Below are 20,004 nucleotides of genomic sequence, written 5' to 3' on the forward strand. Positions count from 1 at the left end.
CCACTGTTGTGATATAGAATTATTGATATTTTATTGGTAAAATGTTCTGATACAGATGGATATGCAGACAGGTGGCATATGGGCCCAGGCCTCTCATGATGTTAGCAGCCTAGCATATCACACTTGTTTAAAGTCCATGCTGGAATACTAGGAATGACTGGCCACACCTTCTTTCCTTTTTTTTTTTCTTTTTTTGGTCTCACTTTGTTGCCCAGGCTGCTGGAGTGTACTGGTATATGATGACTCACTTTCAGCCTCAACCTCCTGGGCTCAGGTGATCCTCCCCTCCCACCTCAGCCTCCCAAGTAGCTGGGACTATAGGCACACACCACCCCACCTGGCTGATTTTTTGTAGAGATGGGGTTTTGCCATGTTGCCCAGGCTGGTCTGAAACTCCTGGACTCAAGCAATTCCCTACCTCAGCATCCCAAATTGCTGGGATAACAGGTGTAAGCCACTGTGCCAGGCCTATTTTCATAATTTTAAGGAAGAATAATGGCTTCTTCCTGGGAATAAGGGTGGCTTATCCTTCTGGATGACTGGAATTAATGAATCTTACAACTGTTCTAAAAGAGCAAACAAGAAACTGTAGGCTCTGGCTGGGCACAGTGGCAGATGCCTGTAATCCTAGCACGTTGGGAGGCCAAGGCAGGGGAACTGCTTGAGCCCAGGAGTTCAAGACCAGCCTGGGCAACATAATGAGACCCTGTTTCTACCAAAAAAAATTTTGCCGGGCATGGTGGGGCGTGCCTGTAATCCTAGCTGTTCAGGATGCTGATGCAGGAGAATCACGTGAGCCCAGGAGTTTCGGGCTGCAATGAGCTGTGATCATGCCACTCTACTCCAGCCCTGGCAACAGAAGGGGAGACCCTGTCTGGAAAAAAACAAAAACCTGTAAACTCCATAACCCAGTGGAAGGGAGCTTGCTTTTTCCAGTTATAGCAAATTAGCCGACAACAGTATAGTAACCCTCCCAGGTCTGTTGAGAAAATCCAGTGGCACTCTGTGAACTGAAGTTTGTGTATTTTTGCTAAACATGCAGTTGATTAGAACTTGAGGCCCCTTTGCTTTGTGTACTCTAGGCTGTCATGTGCTGGGGCTTGGCTTGGTCACTGTCATCCAGTGGTACTTGGCGCAGACAGCAGGTGTTTTATATAGGGCCCATATTTTCAAGCAACTGTAAAACTTGGAATGCATTGCCCTAATCCTGTCTGGGAACTTTTCAAAATGTTTAACTTAAACACCTCGCCTACTCCGTGGCTGCAGGAGGGGAGGCAGAAGAGTTTTCTCGGGAGGGTAGCTGGCTTTCCAGCGTAGTGTCTGAGCATCATTGGAAGCAGGCATCTCGTTAGCTAATACATTACACCAATCAAGGAGAGTTATCTTAAGCCACAATTAATCTGCTCCCTGGCATATGTTGATAGGAAAGCATCATGCTGTTTCTTAATTAAAAGCAAACGGATTAAAAATGATTAATAAGAGTATTAAATATTCTCCTAAACTAAAGGCTTTGGGATTCTTGGGTAAATCTAAAAATATTGGGTGTTTTTTTTTTTTTTCCATTCTGAAATCTAAGAAGCATTTATTGTTTTATCTTTTCCTCCCCCCCACCACAATCTTCATAAGTAGGGGAATGTGTGGAAGTCCTGAAACCATGGAGCAGAAGAGTAAATTGCCAATGATGGAAATGGAAATGTTGAAATTTAGGTGGCGACGTTTAAGAGTCCAGGGGGACCCATCCATATGTGGGGCGTGCAGCAAGCTGGGTCGCAAGAGTGGGTTAAAAGCATGTTATGGGAAAAGCAGTGCCGCCTTCTCCCTCGTGGGTAGGGGCTGGCGTGACGCTTCCTTTCCTTAGGCGCAAAACAACTTTCTCAAGGCAGTGCGGCCTTGAGAGATGCTGGGAGTCCCAACCCAGGCACAGAGAGGAGAGGCTCGCTCGGGTTTGCACTGACAGGGCCACACACTCCAGCAGAAGAATTGCTGATCTGCTTATCAGTGATTACAGACAGAACTGGGCACATTTGAGTCAGAAAAAGAAACGGACAAAGAACTAGAAGAGACGCACTGCTGGTCTTTAGTCCCGGGAAGCCTTCGTCCTTCCAATGTAAAGAACTTAATTTTTAGAAACAGAGAAGTCAATGAAATGACATACATCAAATAACCAGTCACAACTAAGTCGGCAGCTAAGTTAGAGACAGGAAGTGAGAGTCTGAAAAGAAACCATTATATTTGAAGGCACGAGATAGTTAGAACATAGGCTAGCGCTCAGTTTTGTACTGTTCGAGGCCTCTTGTGATGAAAACATTTCCTCTGCAGCCCAGTAGTCACAGCTGTGGCTTTGGTGACCTTGCCTGTATACAGGCTTCCTATAGCCACATCTCAAGCCTCAAAGCCTCAGAGTCCCTAGCGTACCCACCTATTAAATTACAGCACCAAACTCATTGTCATTCTGACTTTGACTTCGTTAGCGATAACAGAGAAGGATAGCGCACCTTTAAATGACGAGCTTTGTGTTTAATTACCCAAACAAAATGACATAAATATGAATGAGCCCTAATTGTGGTACTTGGTTTTCCGGAAACCATTAACAAAACGATTCCTAAATGATTTGTAAAGAAAATGAGAGAAGAGAGCAAGGAGAAGGCTATTAGGCTTCTAACACACTCCTGAATTATTATGTAGTCAACCACCTAGGAAATACTCAGCTAAATGATCTTGAAAAGGAGGTGAGAGGTGGTTTGTTGAGACTTTCAGGGTTATGGACATCTTGATCCTTTTGAATACTCTCTTAGGTAATAAAATGGGGCTTAGGTTTCTGACCTGGTCGCTCTACCCTGGCAACAAGACTTCCCCTCCCATCAGTCCTCCATCCGTGCCTCATTGAAAGACAGTGGGCTCTATTTCAGAAGACTTCATCCATCCAGTGACTGCCAGGCTTCACTGGGGCTAGAGACTTACACTTTAGGCATTGTGTCTCAGCTCCTCTGAAAGCAAAACACCAAATAAACAGCCTCACCTTCTCAATCGCACTTTACTAAGTAGTTTGGGCTTTTAACTGGTTCTCTCAAATCTGTCAGGTTATTGAATTCGCTTAGCCTTTATCAAATAGGTCGGTCCCCAGAGTCTGACAGGACAGAGTCAGGGTGTGAGCACCAGAGTGCTCAGGAGAGCCCCGCGGAAGCTTCAGGTGTACACCTGTGTCCATAAATGAAGAGAAGGAGAAGGGGCACAGCTCCTGCCTTGAGGCCTACTTCCTCCTCCTGCACGATGCCGACAGTGAAGGAGAATCATGGACACGGAGCACACTTTTGGAGTAAGCACTCCAGATCCTGAACAGTCAGGGTGTCCAGGCCTAGCCTGAGCCCTGGTGTTTGACCAAGAGTCATCTGTTTGCAGGCCTATGTTTGGGACAATAATAAGGATCTGGCGGAGTGGCTAGAAAAACAGCTGACAGAGGAGGATGGCGTTCACTCGGTAATAGAGGAAAACATCAAATGCATCAGCAGAGACTACGTCCTCAAGCAAATCCGCAGGTGAGACCAACGTGGGGAACTCCACCGGAGAAGGAGGGCTAATTTCTTTGGAATAAAGTTTCTGAACAAATAATGAGATGATCGCAGAAACCTTGCGCTCTCTGCAGTCTCTTGCTGTCTGAGACACAGGTACAGATATGGCCCCGCAGCCCAATTCTTTTTCAGCTGCTGCTCCCCAGGGGCACTTAATAAACTCGGCTAGATGAAGGCTTAGTTCACTGTGCCCACCTCTTAGCTCTGAATGCTGATACTCAGACCGGACGAATGACTCTGGGAGGAAAGCCTCCTCCAGCCAAGTCAGCTGTATTCTTCTAGAGGCTTCCATCTGCTCCATAGGATGGGTGGTAGAGACTGCAGGGGCATTTTTTTTTTTTTTTTTTTTTTTTTTTTTTGAGACGGAGTCTTGCTCTGTCACCCAGGCTGGAGTGCAGTGGCCGGATCTCAGCTCACTGCAAGCTCCGCCTCCCGGGTTTACGCCATTCTCCTGCCTCAGCCTCCCGAGTAGCTGGGACTACAGGCGCCCGCCACCTCGCCCGGCTATTTTTTTGTATTTTTTAGTAGAGACGGGGTTTCACCGTGTTAGCCGGGATCGTCTCTCGATCTCCTGACCTCGTGATCCGCCCGTCTCGGCCTCCCAAAGTGCTGGGATTACAGGCTTGAGCCACCGCGCCCGGCCTGCAGGGGCATTTTTATAAAACTATTTGGAAACATTTCACTTACAGAAAAGTTATAAAATTTTAAAAAGTACAAACAACACGCCTATGTATAATATCCGCACTCAGATTTACCTGTTACATTTTCTTCTCCTTGCTCTATCACTTGTGAGTGTGCCTGTCCTCCCTCCCCTCTGTGTATACATTTTTCCTCTTTCTGAACTACTTAAGGGTGTTACATATATCATGGCCTTTACCCCCAAATATTTCAGTGTGCATTTGCTGAGAATAGGGATACTTTTACATAACCATCGTAAAATGATCCACTTTTGTAAATTTAACATTGATTAAAAACTTTTAGCTTATATCTACCATCTGTAGAACATTGCTCATTTTGAGTTTGTCTGCTGTCTCCCCATGATGAGATGCAGGTGAGGCGCTCTGGCCAGCACCTTCACAGGGCACCACATCTGGGGGCACGTGCTGTTCATCTGCTCCTCCTCATGTTAATTTCATCCCCTGGTCAAGATGTTGCTCCATTTCTCTACCGTATAATTACTGATTTCCCCCCCTTGCACCTAATAAGTAGTCTGTGGGAAGACAGTTTAAGGCCATGCAAGTATCTTGCTTTCATCAAAATTTCCCTCTGGAGAGTCTTGCCTGGTATGGTCTTTACAATGAGCTTGCAAAATGGTAACTTTCCAACTCCAGTACACCCTCCACAATTACCAGTCACCACTCAGTCCTCACTCCTGCCGATTCATTTATATATTCCTTATTGGTATAGACGCATGAAGTTCTATTTTTTACTGATTTATAATTCATTACTGGGCTTATTTTGATGCCCCAGTTGCTGTCTTTGTGACATGCCCCCATTGTTTTTGTTTTGGGTGTAATTCCTTTTTCAACATAGCAAAATGTTTTGGGTTCGTCTTGCACTACCTTGGCTGGATATTTGTAATGTAGGGAAACAAATAAGGTGAGGCGGTGACTAAAATGTCTGCAGTGGACGGTGCACACATGTTTATTGGGCAGTTCTTCAGCTGTCCTCATCTAGACACTTCTGCCTCTCTTTTCTTCACCATTCCCAATCTTCCTTTCCAGCTTGGTCCAGGCCAATCCAGAGGTCGCCATGGATTCCATCATCCATATGACCCAGCACATATCACCTACTCAGCGAGCAGAAGTTGTACGGATCCTCTCCACAATGGACTCCCCTTCCACGTAGGAAGAGCTTCCTGCCTGTCCCTGCCTCTGGAGAAAAGGGCTAGAGCTGCCTTTTACAACTGCAGCCACTGTAATGAGAAGGCACAGGAGACCCAGCACTGGAGTCAAAGTGGCATTTTACTTCCTCCCAAGTGTTTCAGGTTACGCATGACATCCTGGGATGTAAGATCACAGAACCCCTCCAGCCCACCAGTCACACCCACCCCATTCAGTATTTATTACCCCAGCCAGGCCTAGTCCTCCACTCCCTGCACAGGACTGAGAAGGCAATGAAAGGTACAAACATGTACCATGAGGTCTTACTACCCAAAGCAGGGCTGCCCCTCCTGTCCTGACAGCCCCTTGGCCCCCAGCACGGGGAAGCGTGAGGAGTTGGCGTTGCCAGGCAGCAGCCCCTCTCACCCCTGGCCCCATGAGCCGCAGCCACAGGCAGCAGAGGAGGGCTAAGGAGAGGAGGAAGCCTCAAGTCCATTGTTTATTACCCTGACTCTTAGCCCAGCACACAGTAGGCACTAGAGAGGAATGATTCCCAGTTTAACCACACCATGGTACCTTTTATGACGAAAAATTAGAGCATAAAATCTATCACAAGCTCCATAGGAACTCAAAGATGAGGGCAAAACTGTGAGCCAAGAAGCAGAGAAAAAAATAGACCCAGTTATTCTTGATTTAGGGGACTTCAACCTTGGGTTCAGTCTCTGAGGACAGAGGGAAAGGTAGTTGGCCTACCTCTCACCTGCATGTTACTGCTGGACTAGCTGTTGCATGTGGCTGGGAGCTGCAAGGCCCCAGTGCGTGAGGGGCCCCAGCAGTTCCATAGGCGGTGAAGCCTGAGTTGGCAGAGGAGGAGCCAGAGAGAACTGCTCTTTCTGCACTGGTGGAAACTAGTTACTTATGCCATGTGGAGGGCCAGCCACATAGTCTGTTTTGAGGACTTAGAAAGTTGTTCCTATGAAGCCTGGAGCTTGGATGGTTTTGAGGGGTTAATGGTGCCTCCACAGTCACTCTTCCCTAGTTCCAGGATTACTGTCCTAGCAGCTAACGTTTCTACTGTCTTCCCCAGAATGTAGACAGGCAGCAGATGTAGCAGCTCTCCCCACAGTTCTGAAAGGACCCTGGTGACAGCCACGCCCTCAGCACCAGGAGCTGGCCTTCCCGATGAGGGAGGCTTCCAGGAAACACAGAATCCACATGACCTTAAGATTCTTTACAACTCAGTCATGGTGCTGCTGTCCTCCAGGCTTACTGGCCCCTCCTGACTGGCATCGGGGGCTTCCTCAGGTGGTGGAGAGAGTTTACTTTCAACAACTAGTTTATTCAAGAAAAGAACTTACTGATTCCCCTGTTCCTAAAGCAAGAGTGGCAGGTGATCAGGGCTGGTGTAGCATCCAGTTCCTTTAGTGCAGCTAATTGCATTTGTCACTGACGACCAAGGAGGAAATCACTAAGGCATTTGAGAAGCAGTGGTATGAACGCTCTTGGACGAGCTACAGTTCTGAGCCTTAACCCTGTAGTTCGCACACAAGAGCGGAGCTCCACCTCCCCTTCTTCGGGAGGAATCTGTGCAGATGGATTGGCTGAACTTAATGGTTCTGGGTTGCAGGTGGGTACTGTATGGCTGGGTATGGAGCGGACTGCCCCCAGGAGTCAGAGCCTCAGCCTGGCTGCCCTGGTGGAAGGTGTGGGTGTTCAGCACCTTCAGAGAAGGGCATAAAGTGGTGGGGGACAATTCTCAGTCCAGGAAAATGCATTGACCATTGCTGGCTATTTGCTTGCCTAGTAAGAATTGGATTCATTTTTGACCAGATTATTCTTCTATGCTTTTTTGCAATAAATCAAATCCCACATATCTACAAGTGGTATGAAGTCCTGCACCCCCCAGGGGGCCTGTCCGGGCATCTCTTCAGAGGCAGGGTGGGTTACACTCATTTACCTCCCCTCTCCCCACCAAATTATGACACAAATGAGTATGTTTCCTCTCTAGAACCCTGTAATGCCTCCTCCCCGGTCCCCAGAGCTCCTCACTGTCGGTCTCACCCTGGACAAGGATTTTTTAGTCAGAGCCACAGAACATGGGCACTCTGACATTCCCACAGCCCCTCGCACATGCGAGGCTACCAAGGCAGGAGAGTATAAATGATGGCTATTGACCAAGACCTGCCTGGACGGGGACTGCCATATTATCTGTTCTCTTCATTCACAAAACAGCCTTCATTTGTCTCAGAATTCAATGGACGCATACCGTGATGAGCAGGAGCTTCAGATGCACTCTTTACACATTTTGTTGAAATAAACCTCTACATTTGTAGAAGAGTTACAGTTTGTCATTTCAATCCAGGCCCAGCCACCTCATCTCTTGTTCTGCTTTCAGCAGGGGCTCAGTGTGCGGCAAGCCCCGCCATGGCCCTGTGACACCTGACACCCTTTGTCTCCTGAACGTGCATAAAGGTGATGGCTAGGCAGTAAAAAGCTGGCCTTGGCCAGCCCTGTCTTATTGGCTGAATCAAGGTCAAATTCTGAAAGGCTACAAATGCTTGGGAACCCCATGGCAGAGAGTCAGTTTTTAGTTTCTGTTGAGTTTTTCAGGACGGGAAACTTCTTCCTGCTGAGAGCTGGATGGGAGTCCTGGCAGGAATGTCCCCTCCCAAAAAGAATGTCTTTAGAGCAGGAACAGGAAAGACCGCAGCTGTTTAGTGACGAAGCCCAGAGCCCACTGCCCTTCTCAGAAGTCGCTTCTCAGCGCACAGGAAGTCGAGAGTGCTAACAACTCAGTGTGAACACTGGGGCCGCAGGGCCCTTGTTAGAGATTTGAGAGGGAGGTTTTGGATTTTCTTAATCATTTAGCTATTCATGGAATTTTAACTCTGGGCACAAAAAGGCACTCAGGGCAGGGAGCTCATGATTGCGTGCCTTCAACCCTCTGCCTCAGTTTATCTCTCTAAAAAAGCTTTCTATGGGCCGGGCACGGTAGCTCACAACTATAAACCTAGCACTTTGGGAGGCCGAGGCGGGCGTATCAGGAGATTGAGACCATTCTGGCTAACACGGTGAAACCCCGTCTCTACTAAAAAATATATAAAAAATTAGGTGGGTGCAGTGGCACATGCCTGTGGTCCCAGCTACTCAGGAGCTGAGGCAGGAGAATCGCTTGAACCTGGGAGGCGGAGGTTGCAGTGAGCTGAGATCGCGCCATTGCACGCCAGCCTGGTGACAAAGCGAGACTCTGTCTCAAAAAAAACAAAAATTTTTTTTTCTATAAATCCCTGTAATTAAGGCAGGAATGAGCACCAATTCCTGAATGTCTGCAAAGAAAGATACAGGTCACAGGAGGTGAATCCCTGCCCTTTGCTGATTATTAAACTCAGTGTTGTATCTGTCTCTCTCTTTGGGATACATTGCAAAGCAAAGGGTTGCTTTTTCTAAAATGAAATAGAATGTTAAGAAAATATCAATTTGATTCCCCCTAAGCCAGATGTTCCAGAAAGGAGGGTCAGAAGGGAGATGCTACTGTTTGCCTCCCACTGCTGCTCTTCATGAGCAAGGAAGCCCGGGCTGCATGGCGGCCTGGGCCTCTTCCTTCGCTCCTCCCTAAGCAGGCAGCCGAGCGCAGGCGGCAGGTGTAAGCCCTCAGCCAGCACCTGTTGGTGGTTCTGGGGAGGGATTCTGCTGCTGCCTCTGGAAGCTTGTCCGATACAGTGTTTCCTGCCGCTGGGGCGCTACACTTCCTTCACTCTTCTCAACAAAAGGAAATGAATCCCCATTGGTCTTACTTTGGAGTAGTAAGGAAAAGACTGCACAGCCAGGGTTCTAGGATCCAGACCTAGACCCACCTCTCTTTCCCTGGCTAAACAGTAAGAACACAGTGATGAAGCAAATGCTTACGGACCATGGGGAGGACTGTTCACCCCTGGTACACAGCTCTCGGTGCTGGGCAGCAGGGAAAGGCCTGCAGAGGCACTGAACTGAAAGGCAAACCTTCCTTCAAACCACTGGCTCCTCAGGCCCTGGGCACACCTGGGCCTGCCCTGTTCCACATGGTGAGGCAGAAAGCACCATGGGCCAGAGGGAGTGGTGTGGACAAATGAAGCTTACTGGCAGAGAAAGGCTACCAGCTGCGGGAGGGTGGAAGCCAGGGCATTCCAGGCCAGGACACTGGGATTTACAGTGTTTACTGGATTTACACTGGGATTTAAAGTTATTCGGGGGGCACTGGGAAGGTTGAAGGGGAGTAGAGCAGTCACTTGGGGGAGTAATAGACAATGAACTCCCAAAAAATAAGCTGGCATCAGATATAAAGATCCTTAAATGCCAGGCCAAGGAGTAAGGGTTTGTCCTTTGATGGTTTGTGGGCACGGGAAGGCTGTGTATAAAGCTTGCAAATGCAGCCCAATTGAATAAAAAGAGCACAGTCTTGAGTGCCAAGAAACCTGGGTCCAAGCTCAGCTCGATCGTGTGCAGTCCCCAAGCTGGAGGGGCACCCACAGGAGTGGGGAACGATTGGCTATTTCCAGCGCTCTAGGAATCCTGCTGTGCCTCAGGCGGCAGTCTTCCCATGCCGTTGTCTTTGTGTTGACTGGAGTTTTACCCAGGAAGTGCAGTCCTGGTCACCTCCTGCTGGCCAGTGGCTCTAGTGGGTGTTGATAATAAGTGATGGGGGTAGGACATCTTCAGAAATGCAGTATCTTGGTAATAAGCAAAATCTTCCAAAGCATGGGATATCCTGTGGCTGGTGGAGGGCAGAATGATAACAGAGCCTCAGACCTTAGGAGACTTGGAGCCACACAGTAGGCTCAGCCCACTAGGAACCACATGGAGACAGGACAGAATAGCTCAGAAGGCGCTGAGTCTGATGGCCAACATTCTGTCACGACTGACCTACAGTAATCAGGGAGGGCTGGGGTGGGGAGAGGCAGAACCCCGTGTACAAGTCCAGGCTCTGCAGCAGGAAAGAGCTCACAGAGCATTCCTGCCCATGCAAACAGCTCCTTTCATAGCCACTTACAAGAACAGGGACTTTGGAATAAGCCTGAGCTGATTTCCAGTATCCAGCCCCTCACTCTTGTCCTTGGGCAAGTTCCTGCCTCCTCATCTGTGAAACGTGGACCTCAATGGGGCATTTTGAAAAATGACATTAAATTAGTTAATGTGAATCAAGTGCAGGGCATAAGCAGCAAATTCTCAATGCAGGTCAGGTTTCTCCATGCCCTGTCTCTTTCGCTCCCAAGACCAGGGGCCTGTCATCACTCAGGGGCACCCTCCTCATAGGGTATTGGTGGAGAACCGTCCCCCTGGTGAGGGCAGGGTCTAGGGATTGTCTCTAGGTGTTGGGTGACATGGACACTAGGCGGAAGTGCCACTGAGGAGCTGTGCAGCGGAGCCTGAAGGCCGATCTCCAAGCCTGGCTGCCCTCGCTTAGGGCAGGCCTTGAGCAGCGCAAGGGCGTTCTGAAGCCCTGCCTTCCCTGGGATGTGAAAGTAGAGTGTGGAACGAGAAGATCCCTAAGATCCCTTCCAGCTCTAGGAAGATTTTCATCTGGGATCATGGGTAATGCTGAAGTCTGGATAAAAATACTCCATGCCCACTGGCATTGTCAGCAACAGCAATAACTCAGTAGCAAACATACAGGGAAGACCAGTGGCTCAGCTTGGCTCAAGCAATAGACCAGCAGCCTAGCTAGAGCTTTAACAGAAGCAGGAAATGAGACAGCCACAAGGGGCTTGGTAACCTCCCGGCACATCCACACAGGCGAGACCAGAGAAGGCCCAAGCTAGTCACACAGCCCCGGCCGAGAGAACCTGTGGGCACATGAAGACGAAATGCCAGAGGGCCCAGCAGAAAGTAAAAGCCAGGGCAGATTTCAAAACTGCTGAAATTTTTTAATATGCAGCCCCCGCACACACATCGACTTATCAGCAGAAGATAGAAGCCTTGCTGGCTCAAGATACATGTGCCTAAATCATTGGCTGGCCAGTAGGCACAAGGGTGGCCCCTGTGAAGCCAGGCTTAAAAAATAAGAATTTTTAAAAAGAAAAACTGAGCAGAGGCTGGGTGTGGTGGCTCAATCCCTGCACTTGGGGAGGCTGAGGTGGGTGGATCACTTGAGGTCAGGAGTTCGAGAGCAGCCTGACCAACATGGTGAAACCCTGTCTCTACTAAAAATACAAAAATTAGCTGGGTGTGGTGGTGTGCGCCTGTAATCCCAGCTACTTGGGAGGCTGAGGCAGGAGAATTCACTTGAACCCGGGAGGTAGAGTTTGCAATGAGCCAAGATCGTGCCACTGCACTCCAGCCTGGGCGACAGAATGAGATCCCATCTCAAAAAACAAACAAAAACAATTAGGCAGAAACTTGAAAAACACACACACATTTACAGAAATAAAGGGTCAGGTAGAACAACCTTGGGCCCTTCTTTAAAAAAAAAAAAGAATTGGCCAGGCATGGTGGCTCACACCTGTAATCCCCAGCAATTTGGGAGGCCAAGGTGGGTGGTTCACTTGAGTCCAAGAGTTCAAGACCAGCCCAGGCAACATGACAAAACTCCATCTCTACAAAAAATGCAAAAAAAAAAAAAAAAAAAAAAAAGCCAGGTGTGGTGGCACACGCTTGGCATCCCAGCTACTTGGGAGGCTGAGGTGGAAGGATGACCTGAGCCCAGGGAGTCAGAGGCTGCAGTGAACCGTAATCACACCACTGCACTCCAGCCTGGGTGACACAGCAAGACCCTGTCTCAAAACAAAACAAAAAACACATTCTGAATAAAATTCTGATACATGCTGCAACATGGATGAACCTTGAAGACATTATGCTAAGTGAAATAAGCCAGACACCAAAAAAACAGATATTGTTTGATTCCACTTATATGAGGTATCAGAAATTATCAAATTCACAGAGACAGAAAGTAGAACAGTGGTTACCAGGGGTTGTGGGGAGAGGAACTTGGGAATTACTGTTTTCATGTTTAGAGACAGGGTCTCGCTCTATTGCCCAGGCTGGAGTACGGTGGTATGATCATAGCTCACTACAGCTTCTAACTCCTGGGCTCAAGCAATCCTCCCACCTCAGCCTCCTGAATAGCTGGGACTACAGGTACAAAAGCCACCATACCCAGCTAAAAAAAATTTTTTTTTTGTAGAGGCAGAGTCTCACTGTGTTGCCCAAGCTGATTTTGAACTCCTGGGCTCAAGCGATTATCCTGCCTCAGCCTCCCAAAGCACTGGAATTATAGGCATGAGCCACTGTAGCAGCTGCGAGTTATTGTTGAATGAGTACAGAGTTTCAGTATGGGATGATGAAATGTTCTGGAGGTGGATGGTGGTGATGGTTGCACAACAATGTGAATGTCCTTAATGTCACTGAGCTATACACTTAAAAACTGTTAAAATGGGCCAGGCGCAGCGGCTCACGCCTATAACCCCAGCACTTTGGGAGGCCGAGGTGGGTGGATCACCTGAGGTCAGGAGTTCAAGACCAGCCTGACCACCATGGAGAAACTCTGTCTCTACTAAATATACAAAAAATTAGCCGGGTGTGGTGGTTCATGCCTGTAATCCCAGCTACTCGGGAGGCTGAGGTAGGAGAATTGCTTGAACCTGGGAGGCGGAGGTTGTGGTGAGCCGAGATTGTGCCATTGCACTCCAACCTGGGCAAGAAGAGCGAAACTCCATCTCAAAAAAAAAAAAAAAACTGTTAAAATGGTAAATCATACATTTATCCCAGTTTTTGAAAAGGAAATTCTGAAAAGTTGACCAGAGGGACTACACAGTAGATTTGGGAAGACAGAAGAATCAGTGAATTTGAAGTCATAGAGCAATAGAATTATCCAATGTGAAGAACAGAGAGAAAAAAGAGTGAAAAATGAATAGAATCCCAGACCTCTGTGCAGCAACAGTGTGTTTACCAACATATGTGTACTGGGGGTGCCCGAAGAGAGAGAAAGGGGCGGAAAAAATATTTGAAGAAACAGTGGCTGAAAAATTCTCAAATTTGATGGAAAACATGAATCTGCAGATCCAAGAAGCTCAATAAACCCCAAGTAGGATAAACGAAGAGACCTGCACCTAGATACCTCATGGCCAAACTGTTGAAAGATAAAGAAAAATCTTAAAAGAAGCTAGAGAAGAACAAGTCATCACTTACAGAAGAATAACAAATCACAGCTGCCTTCTAATCAGAAACAATGGACCTCAGGAGGCAGTGAGGCGATATAGTCCAAGTGCCACAAGAAGAAAAAAAAAAAACCCTGTCAAACAAGAATCCTATATCCAGCAACACTCTCCTTAAAACAAGTACACATGAAATAAAGACACTCCACAAAAAAAGAGAATTCATTTTTAGCAGAACCAGCTTTACAAGAAATACTAAAAGCAATCATTCAGGCTGAAAAGAAATAATTCCAGATAGGAATTCAAATCTACTCAAAGAAATGAAAAGGCATTGGGAAAACATAAACAGTACCTAGGTAAATATAAAAAACTGTGTTCTCTTTAACTTCATTAAAAGACATAAAATTGCATTAAACGATAAGTATACTACTGTATTTTGGGGTTTATAGCATATAGAACTGTAATGTGTATGACAATCACACAAAGAAGGGGGTAAAAACGGAACAACATGAAAACTAAGTCTCTATGTGTTGCCATTATTAAGGTAATATTAATCTCAAGTAGATTGTTATGTAACCTCTAGAACAACCACTAAAAAAGTAACTTTATTTATTTATTTAGAGATGGAGTCTTGCTCTGTCACCCAGGCTGGAGTGCGGTGGGGCAGTCTCGGCTCACTGCAACCTCCACATCCCGGGTTCAAGCAATTCTCCTGCCCCAGCCTCCCGAGCAGCTGGGATTAATAGGCACCCACCACCATACCCGGCTAATTTTTGTATTTTTAGTAGAGACAGGGTCTCACCATGTTGGCCAGGCTGCTCTCGAACTCCTGACCTCAGGTGATCCACCTGTCTCGTCCTCCCACAGTGTTGGGATTACAGGCGTGAGCCACTGCGCCTGGCCGAAAATAACTTTAAAATACATAGTAAGGCTGGCAGCAGTGACTCACACCTCTAATCCCAGCACTTGGGGAGGCTGAGATGGGAGGATCACATGAGTCCAGGAGTTTGAGACCAGGCTGGGTAATACAGTGAGACCCTATCTCTACAAAAAATTTTTAAAAATTGGCCAGGCATGGTGGCACATGCCTGTAGTTCCAGCTACTTGGGAGGCTGAGCTGGGAGGAGCACTGGCCCAGGAGGCTGGGGTTGCAATGAGCTGAGATCGCGCCACTGCACTCCAGCCTGGGCAACAGAGCAAGACCCTGTCTCAACAACAAAAGGCAAAGGGCTTAAACCCATTTCTTCCAAGATGATTTATGAATGGCCAAGAAGCATATAAAAACATGCTCAGCATCGTTAACTGTTGGGGAAATGTACATTAAAACCACAATGAGATAACACCTCATACCCATTAGGATGTCTACTATAAAAATCAAACAGAAAATAACATGTTGGAGACGACGTGGAAAAATTAGAACCCTTGTGCACTGTTGGCAGGAATAGAAAATGGTGTAGCTGCTATGGAAAAATGGTTCCTCCAAAAATTAAAAGTAGGGCTGGGCGTGGTGGTTCACACCTGTAATCCCAACACTGAGAGGCTAAGGTGCCCAGGAGTTCGAGACCAGCCTGGGCAACACAGTGAGATGCCCATCTGTACAAAAAATTAAAAAGTAAAAGATTAGCTGGGTGGTGGCACACGTCTGTAGTCCCAGCTACTTGGGAGGCTGAGAGGAGAGGACTGCTTGAGCATGGCCAACATAGCGAGGAGACTCTGCCTCAAAAAAAGCAAAAATGAAACAAAAATGAAAAATAGGAGGCTGAGGTGGGAGGATGGCTTAAGCCCAGGAGTTCGAAGTTGCAGTGAGCTATAATCAAGCCACTGTGCTCTAGCCTGGGCAACAGAGTGAGACCCTGTCTCAAAAAAAAAAAGAAAAAAGCAAAGCACTACATATGATCCAGCAATCTCACTTCTGAGCAGATATCCAAAAGAATTGAAAGCAGGGCCTTGAATAGATATTTGCACATCCATGTTCATAGCAGCATTATTCACGATAGCCAAGAGGTGAAAGCCATCCAAACGTCCATCGAAGAATAAATGGATAAACAAAATGTGGTCTATACTTACAATGGAATGTTACACAGCCTTAATAAGGAAAGCATCCCAACCCCATGCTGTAACAGGAATGAACCTTGAGGACATTCTGTTAAGTGGAATAAGTCAGTTGCAAAAAGACAAATACTGTAGGATTCCACTTATATGAGGTATTTAAATAGTCAAATTCTGCTGTGCGCGGTGGCTCATGCCTGTAATCCTAGCACTTTGGGAGGCCAAGGCGGGTGGATCACTTGAGGTCAGGAGTTCAAGATCAGTCTGGCCAACATGGTGAAACCCCATCTCTACTAAAAATACAAATGTTAGCTGAGCATGGTGGCGCATGCCTGTAATCCCAGCTACTTGGGAGGCTGAGGCAGGAGAATCGCTTGAACCTGGGACGTGGAGGTTGCAGTGAGCCGAGGTCACACCACTGCACTCCAGCCTGGGCGACAAAGCAAGACTCTGTCTCAAAACAAAAAAACAAATAAAGTAGTCAAATTCATAGAAACTGAAAGAAGAATGGTGGTTGCCAGGGGTTGGAGTGAGGGGTAAATTGGGAATTGTTAAATGGGTATAAAGTTTCAGTTTTGTGGGGTAAGAATTTCTGGAAATCTGTTGCATGACAATGTAAATATACTTAACACTGTTGCATTGTACACTTAAACATGGTTAAGATGGTAAGTTTTATTTTTTTAGCCACAATTTAACATGTATCTATGTAAATATATATACAAAAAACAACACTGGGGCTGGGTGTGGTGGCACACCTGTAACCTCAGCATTCTTGAAGCCAGAAGTTTGAGACCAGCCTGAGCAACAAAGTGAGACCCAGTCTCCACAAAAAAAAAAAAAAAAAAAACACTAGCCAGGCATGGTGGCGCACACCATGTAGTCCCAGTAGTACTGAGTACCTGAGTAGTCCCAGCTACTCAGGAGGCTGAGGCAGGAGCATCTCTTGAGCCCAGGAGTTCAAGGCTGCAGTGAGCTGTGATCGCATCACTGCTCTCCAGCCTGCAGGATAGAGTGAGACCTTGTCTATAAAAAACACAAAAGCAAGCAGTAAAGGAAAAACAAATTAACAAAACCCTTATCAATAATTACATTAAATTTCAAAGGACTAAACACGCCAATCAAAAGATAGACTGTCAGATTAGGTAAAAAAAATCCAGGCTGGGTGTGGTGGCTCTTGGCTGTAATCCCAGCACTTTGGGAGGCTGAGACAGGCAGATTGCTTGAGTCCAGGAGTTTGAGACCAGCCTGGGTAACATAGGGAGACCTCATCTCTACAAAAAAATTAAAATACAAAAAATTAGCCAGGCATGGTGGCATGCACCTGTAGTCCCAGCTACTCGGGAGGCTGAGGTGGGACAATCACTCAAGCCCTGGAGGCTGAGGCTGCAGTGAGCCTAAATCACACCACTGCACTCCAGCCTGAGTGACAGAGTGAGATCCTGTCTCAAAAATAATAACTAAAAATTTATAAAAACAAACAAAATGCCTGTTACTCCTACCTCAGCCTCCCGAGTAGCTGGAACTACAGGTGTGTGTCACCACACCTGGCTAATTTTTTTTAATTTTGTGGAGACTGGGTATTAAGTCTTTAAGAAAAATACTTTAGATTCAAAGACACAAGTGGGTAAAAGTATAAAGACACCATCTACTATGCAAACAGTAACCACAAGAGTTGGAGTAGCTACATTAATATCAATATCTATATCTATCTATACATAATGTCATTAGAGACAAAAATAAACATTTATTATGCTAAAAGAATCAGTTTGTCAGGAAGCTATAACAATTATAAATGTATACATATTTAACAACAGAGCCCCAAAATACAGAAAGCAAAAACTGACAGAATAAAAAGGAGAAATAGACAATTCAACAATAACAGGTCTGGATCTGGATCAATAAACTTAAACTTCCACACCAAAAAACAGAGAAGAAAAAAGGAGAATAAACTAAGCCCAAAGCAAAAAGAATAAAGGAAAACATAAAGGTCAGAGTGGAAACTAGTGAAAGAGAAAACAGTAAACAACAGAGAAAAGTCAATAGAAACTAAAAGTTGACTCTTTGAAAAAAAATCAGGCCGGGCACAGTGGCTCACACCTGTAATTCCAGCACTTTGGGAGGCCAAGGTGGGTGGATCACGAGGTCAAGAGATCAAGACTATCCTGGCGAACATGGTGAAACCCCGTCGCTACTAAAAATACAAAAATTAGCTGGGCGTGGTGGTGGGCACCTGAAATTCCAGCTATTTGGGAGGCTGAGGCAGGAGAATCACTTGAACCCGGGAGGCGGAGATTGCAGTGAGCCGAGATCTTGCCACTGTACTCCAGCCTGGGTGACAGAGCGAGACTCCGTCTCAAAAAAAAAAAAAAAAAAAAAAAAAAAGGAAAAAGGAGAAAGAAAAAAGGAAAAAAACAATAAAATTGACAAGAAGAAAAGAGAAACAACACAAATTTCCAAAATCAGGAATCTAAGAAGGGACACTGCTAGTGGCTCTACCAAAATGAAGATGATAAAGAAATATTATGAGCAACTTTATGCCAACAAATTAGACTTAGGGAAAATGAACACATGCCTAGAAAGACACAAATTTACCAAAAGTGACTTGAGAAGAAACACACAATCCAAATAGACCTATAACAAATAAAGAAATTAGTCACTAAAAATCCTCCCACAGGCCAGGCACTGTGACTCACACCTGTAATCCCAGCACTTTGGGAGGCTGAGGTGGGGGAATCACCTGAGGTTAGGAGTTCAAGACGAGCCTGGCCAACATGGTGAATTGCCATCTCTGCTAAAAATACAAAAATTAGCCAGGTGTGTTGGCGCATGCCTGTAATCCCAGCTACTCGGGAGGCTCAGGCAGGAGAATGGCTTCGACCCGGGAGGCGGAGGTTGTGATGAGCCGAGATCATGCCACTGCAATCCAGCCCGGGCAAGAAAGCAAGACTCAGTCTCAAAAAAAAAAAAAAAAAAATTCCACAAAGTAAAGCCCCGGTCCCAGAAAGCTTCACTGGCGGATGTTCTGTAAAATATTTAAAGAAGAAATACTACAGCCAGGTGCAGTGGCTCGTGCCTGTAATCCCAGCACTTTGGGAGGCCAAGGAGGGTGGATCACCAGCTTAGGAGTTGGAGACCAGCCTGGCCAACATGGAGAAACGCTGTCTCTACTAACAATACAAAAATTAGCCGGTTGTGGTGGTGGGTGCCTATAATCCCAGCTACCTGGGAGGCTGAGGCAGGAGAATTGCTTGAACCCAGGAGGTAGAGGTTGCAGTGAGATGAGATAGCGCCACTGCACTCCAGCCTGGGTGAGGGAGTGAGACTCCATCTTGAAAAAAAAAAAGAGGCCGGGTGCAGTGGCTCAAGCCTGTAATCCCAGCACTTTGGGAGGCCGAGACGGGCGGATCACGAGGTCAGGAGATCCAGACCATCCTGGCTAACACAGTGAAACTCCGTCTCTACTAAAAATGCAAAAAATTAGCCGGGTGTGGCGGTGGGTGCCTGTAGTCCCAGCTACTCGGGAGGCTGAGGCAGGAGAACGGCGTGAACCCGGGAGGCGGAGCTTGCAGTGAGCCGAGATCGCGCCACTGCGCTCCAGCCTGGGCCACACAGCGAGACTCCGTCTCAAAAAAAAAAAAAAAGAAAAAAGAAAGAATACTGGTCCTTCTCAAACTCTTTTAGAAAACAGAAGGAACACTTTCCAACTCATTCTACAAGGCCAGTATTATCCTGATACCAAAGCCAAAGACATCACAAGAAAACTACAGGCCTGTATCCCTTGTGGACACAGGATGCAAAAATCCTTAGCAAATATTAACTAACTGGGCCAGGTGCCCTGGCGTACATGTAGTCCCAGCTACTTGGGCAGCTGAGGCAGGAGGACTGTTTGAGCCCAGGATTTTGAGGCTGTAGTATGCCATGAGCATGTCTTTAAATAGCCACTGCACCCCAGCCTGGTCAACATGGCAAGACCCCATCTCTTAAAAAAAAGAATGAGCAAACTGAATCCAACAACACACACCCACAAATTTTTTTTTTTTTTTTTTTTTTTTGAGATGGGGTTCTCACTCTGTCACCCAGGCTAGAGTGCAGTGGCAAGATCACAGCTCACTGCAACCTCCTCCCCTAGGTTCAAGCAATCCTCCCACTTCGGCCTCCCACCAGCCTCCCACCATCTGGGTGCGCACCACCACACCCAGCTAATTTTTGTATTTTTCAGTAGATATGGGGTTTCACCATGTTGGTCAGGCTGGTCTCAAAATCCTGACCTCAAGTGATCCACCCATCTTGGCCTCCCAAAGTGCTGGGATTACAGGCGTGAGCCACCATGCCCAGCCTAGCAATATATACATATATGTATTTTTTAAAATTTTATGTCATCTAAAAAAATAAAACAGGATACATGTGCAGAATGTGCAGGTTTGTTACATAGGTATA

The 20,004-nt window shown here is 46.7% G+C and overlaps 2 protein-coding genes and 1 long non-coding RNA gene across 14 annotated transcripts in view; 1 reads left to right on the forward strand and 2 right to left on the reverse strand.

Moving 5' to 3' along the window:
- The window catches only part of ACACA (acetyl-CoA carboxylase alpha), a 329,721-nt gene extending 321,992 nt beyond the window's left edge, over positions 1-7,729 (forward strand). For 6 of the 10 annotated variants that reach the window (XM_050764552.1, XM_050764554.1, XM_050764556.1 and 3 more), the window contains one exon: positions 5,294-7,729. In XM_050764552.1, the coding sequence (XP_050620509.1) occupies positions 5,294-5,653 (360 nt within the window). In that variant the 3' untranslated portion in view covers positions 5,654-7,729. Of the gene's footprint in view, positions 1-3,399; positions 3,537-5,293 lie in introns of all 10 variants that reach the window. The other 4 variants (XM_050764555.1, XM_050764562.1, XM_050764558.1 and 1 more) reach the window with 1 other exon arrangement.
- TADA2A (transcriptional adaptor 2A) overlaps positions 1-20,004 on the reverse strand; it is a 556,520-nt gene that overhangs the window by 395,822 nt on the left and 140,694 nt on the right. The gene's annotated exons all lie outside the window — the stretch shown is intronic.
- Positions 1-20,004, reverse strand: part of LOC126939357 (uncharacterized) — a 54,717-nt gene that overhangs the window by 29,302 nt on the left and 5,411 nt on the right. The window lies entirely within an intron of this gene.

This window comes from Macaca thibetana, chromosome 16 (genome assembly GCF_024542745.1).
Source record: "Macaca thibetana thibetana isolate TM-01 chromosome 16, ASM2454274v1, whole genome shotgun sequence".
Lineage (NCBI taxonomy): Eukaryota > Metazoa > Chordata > Mammalia > Primates > Cercopithecidae > Macaca > Macaca thibetana.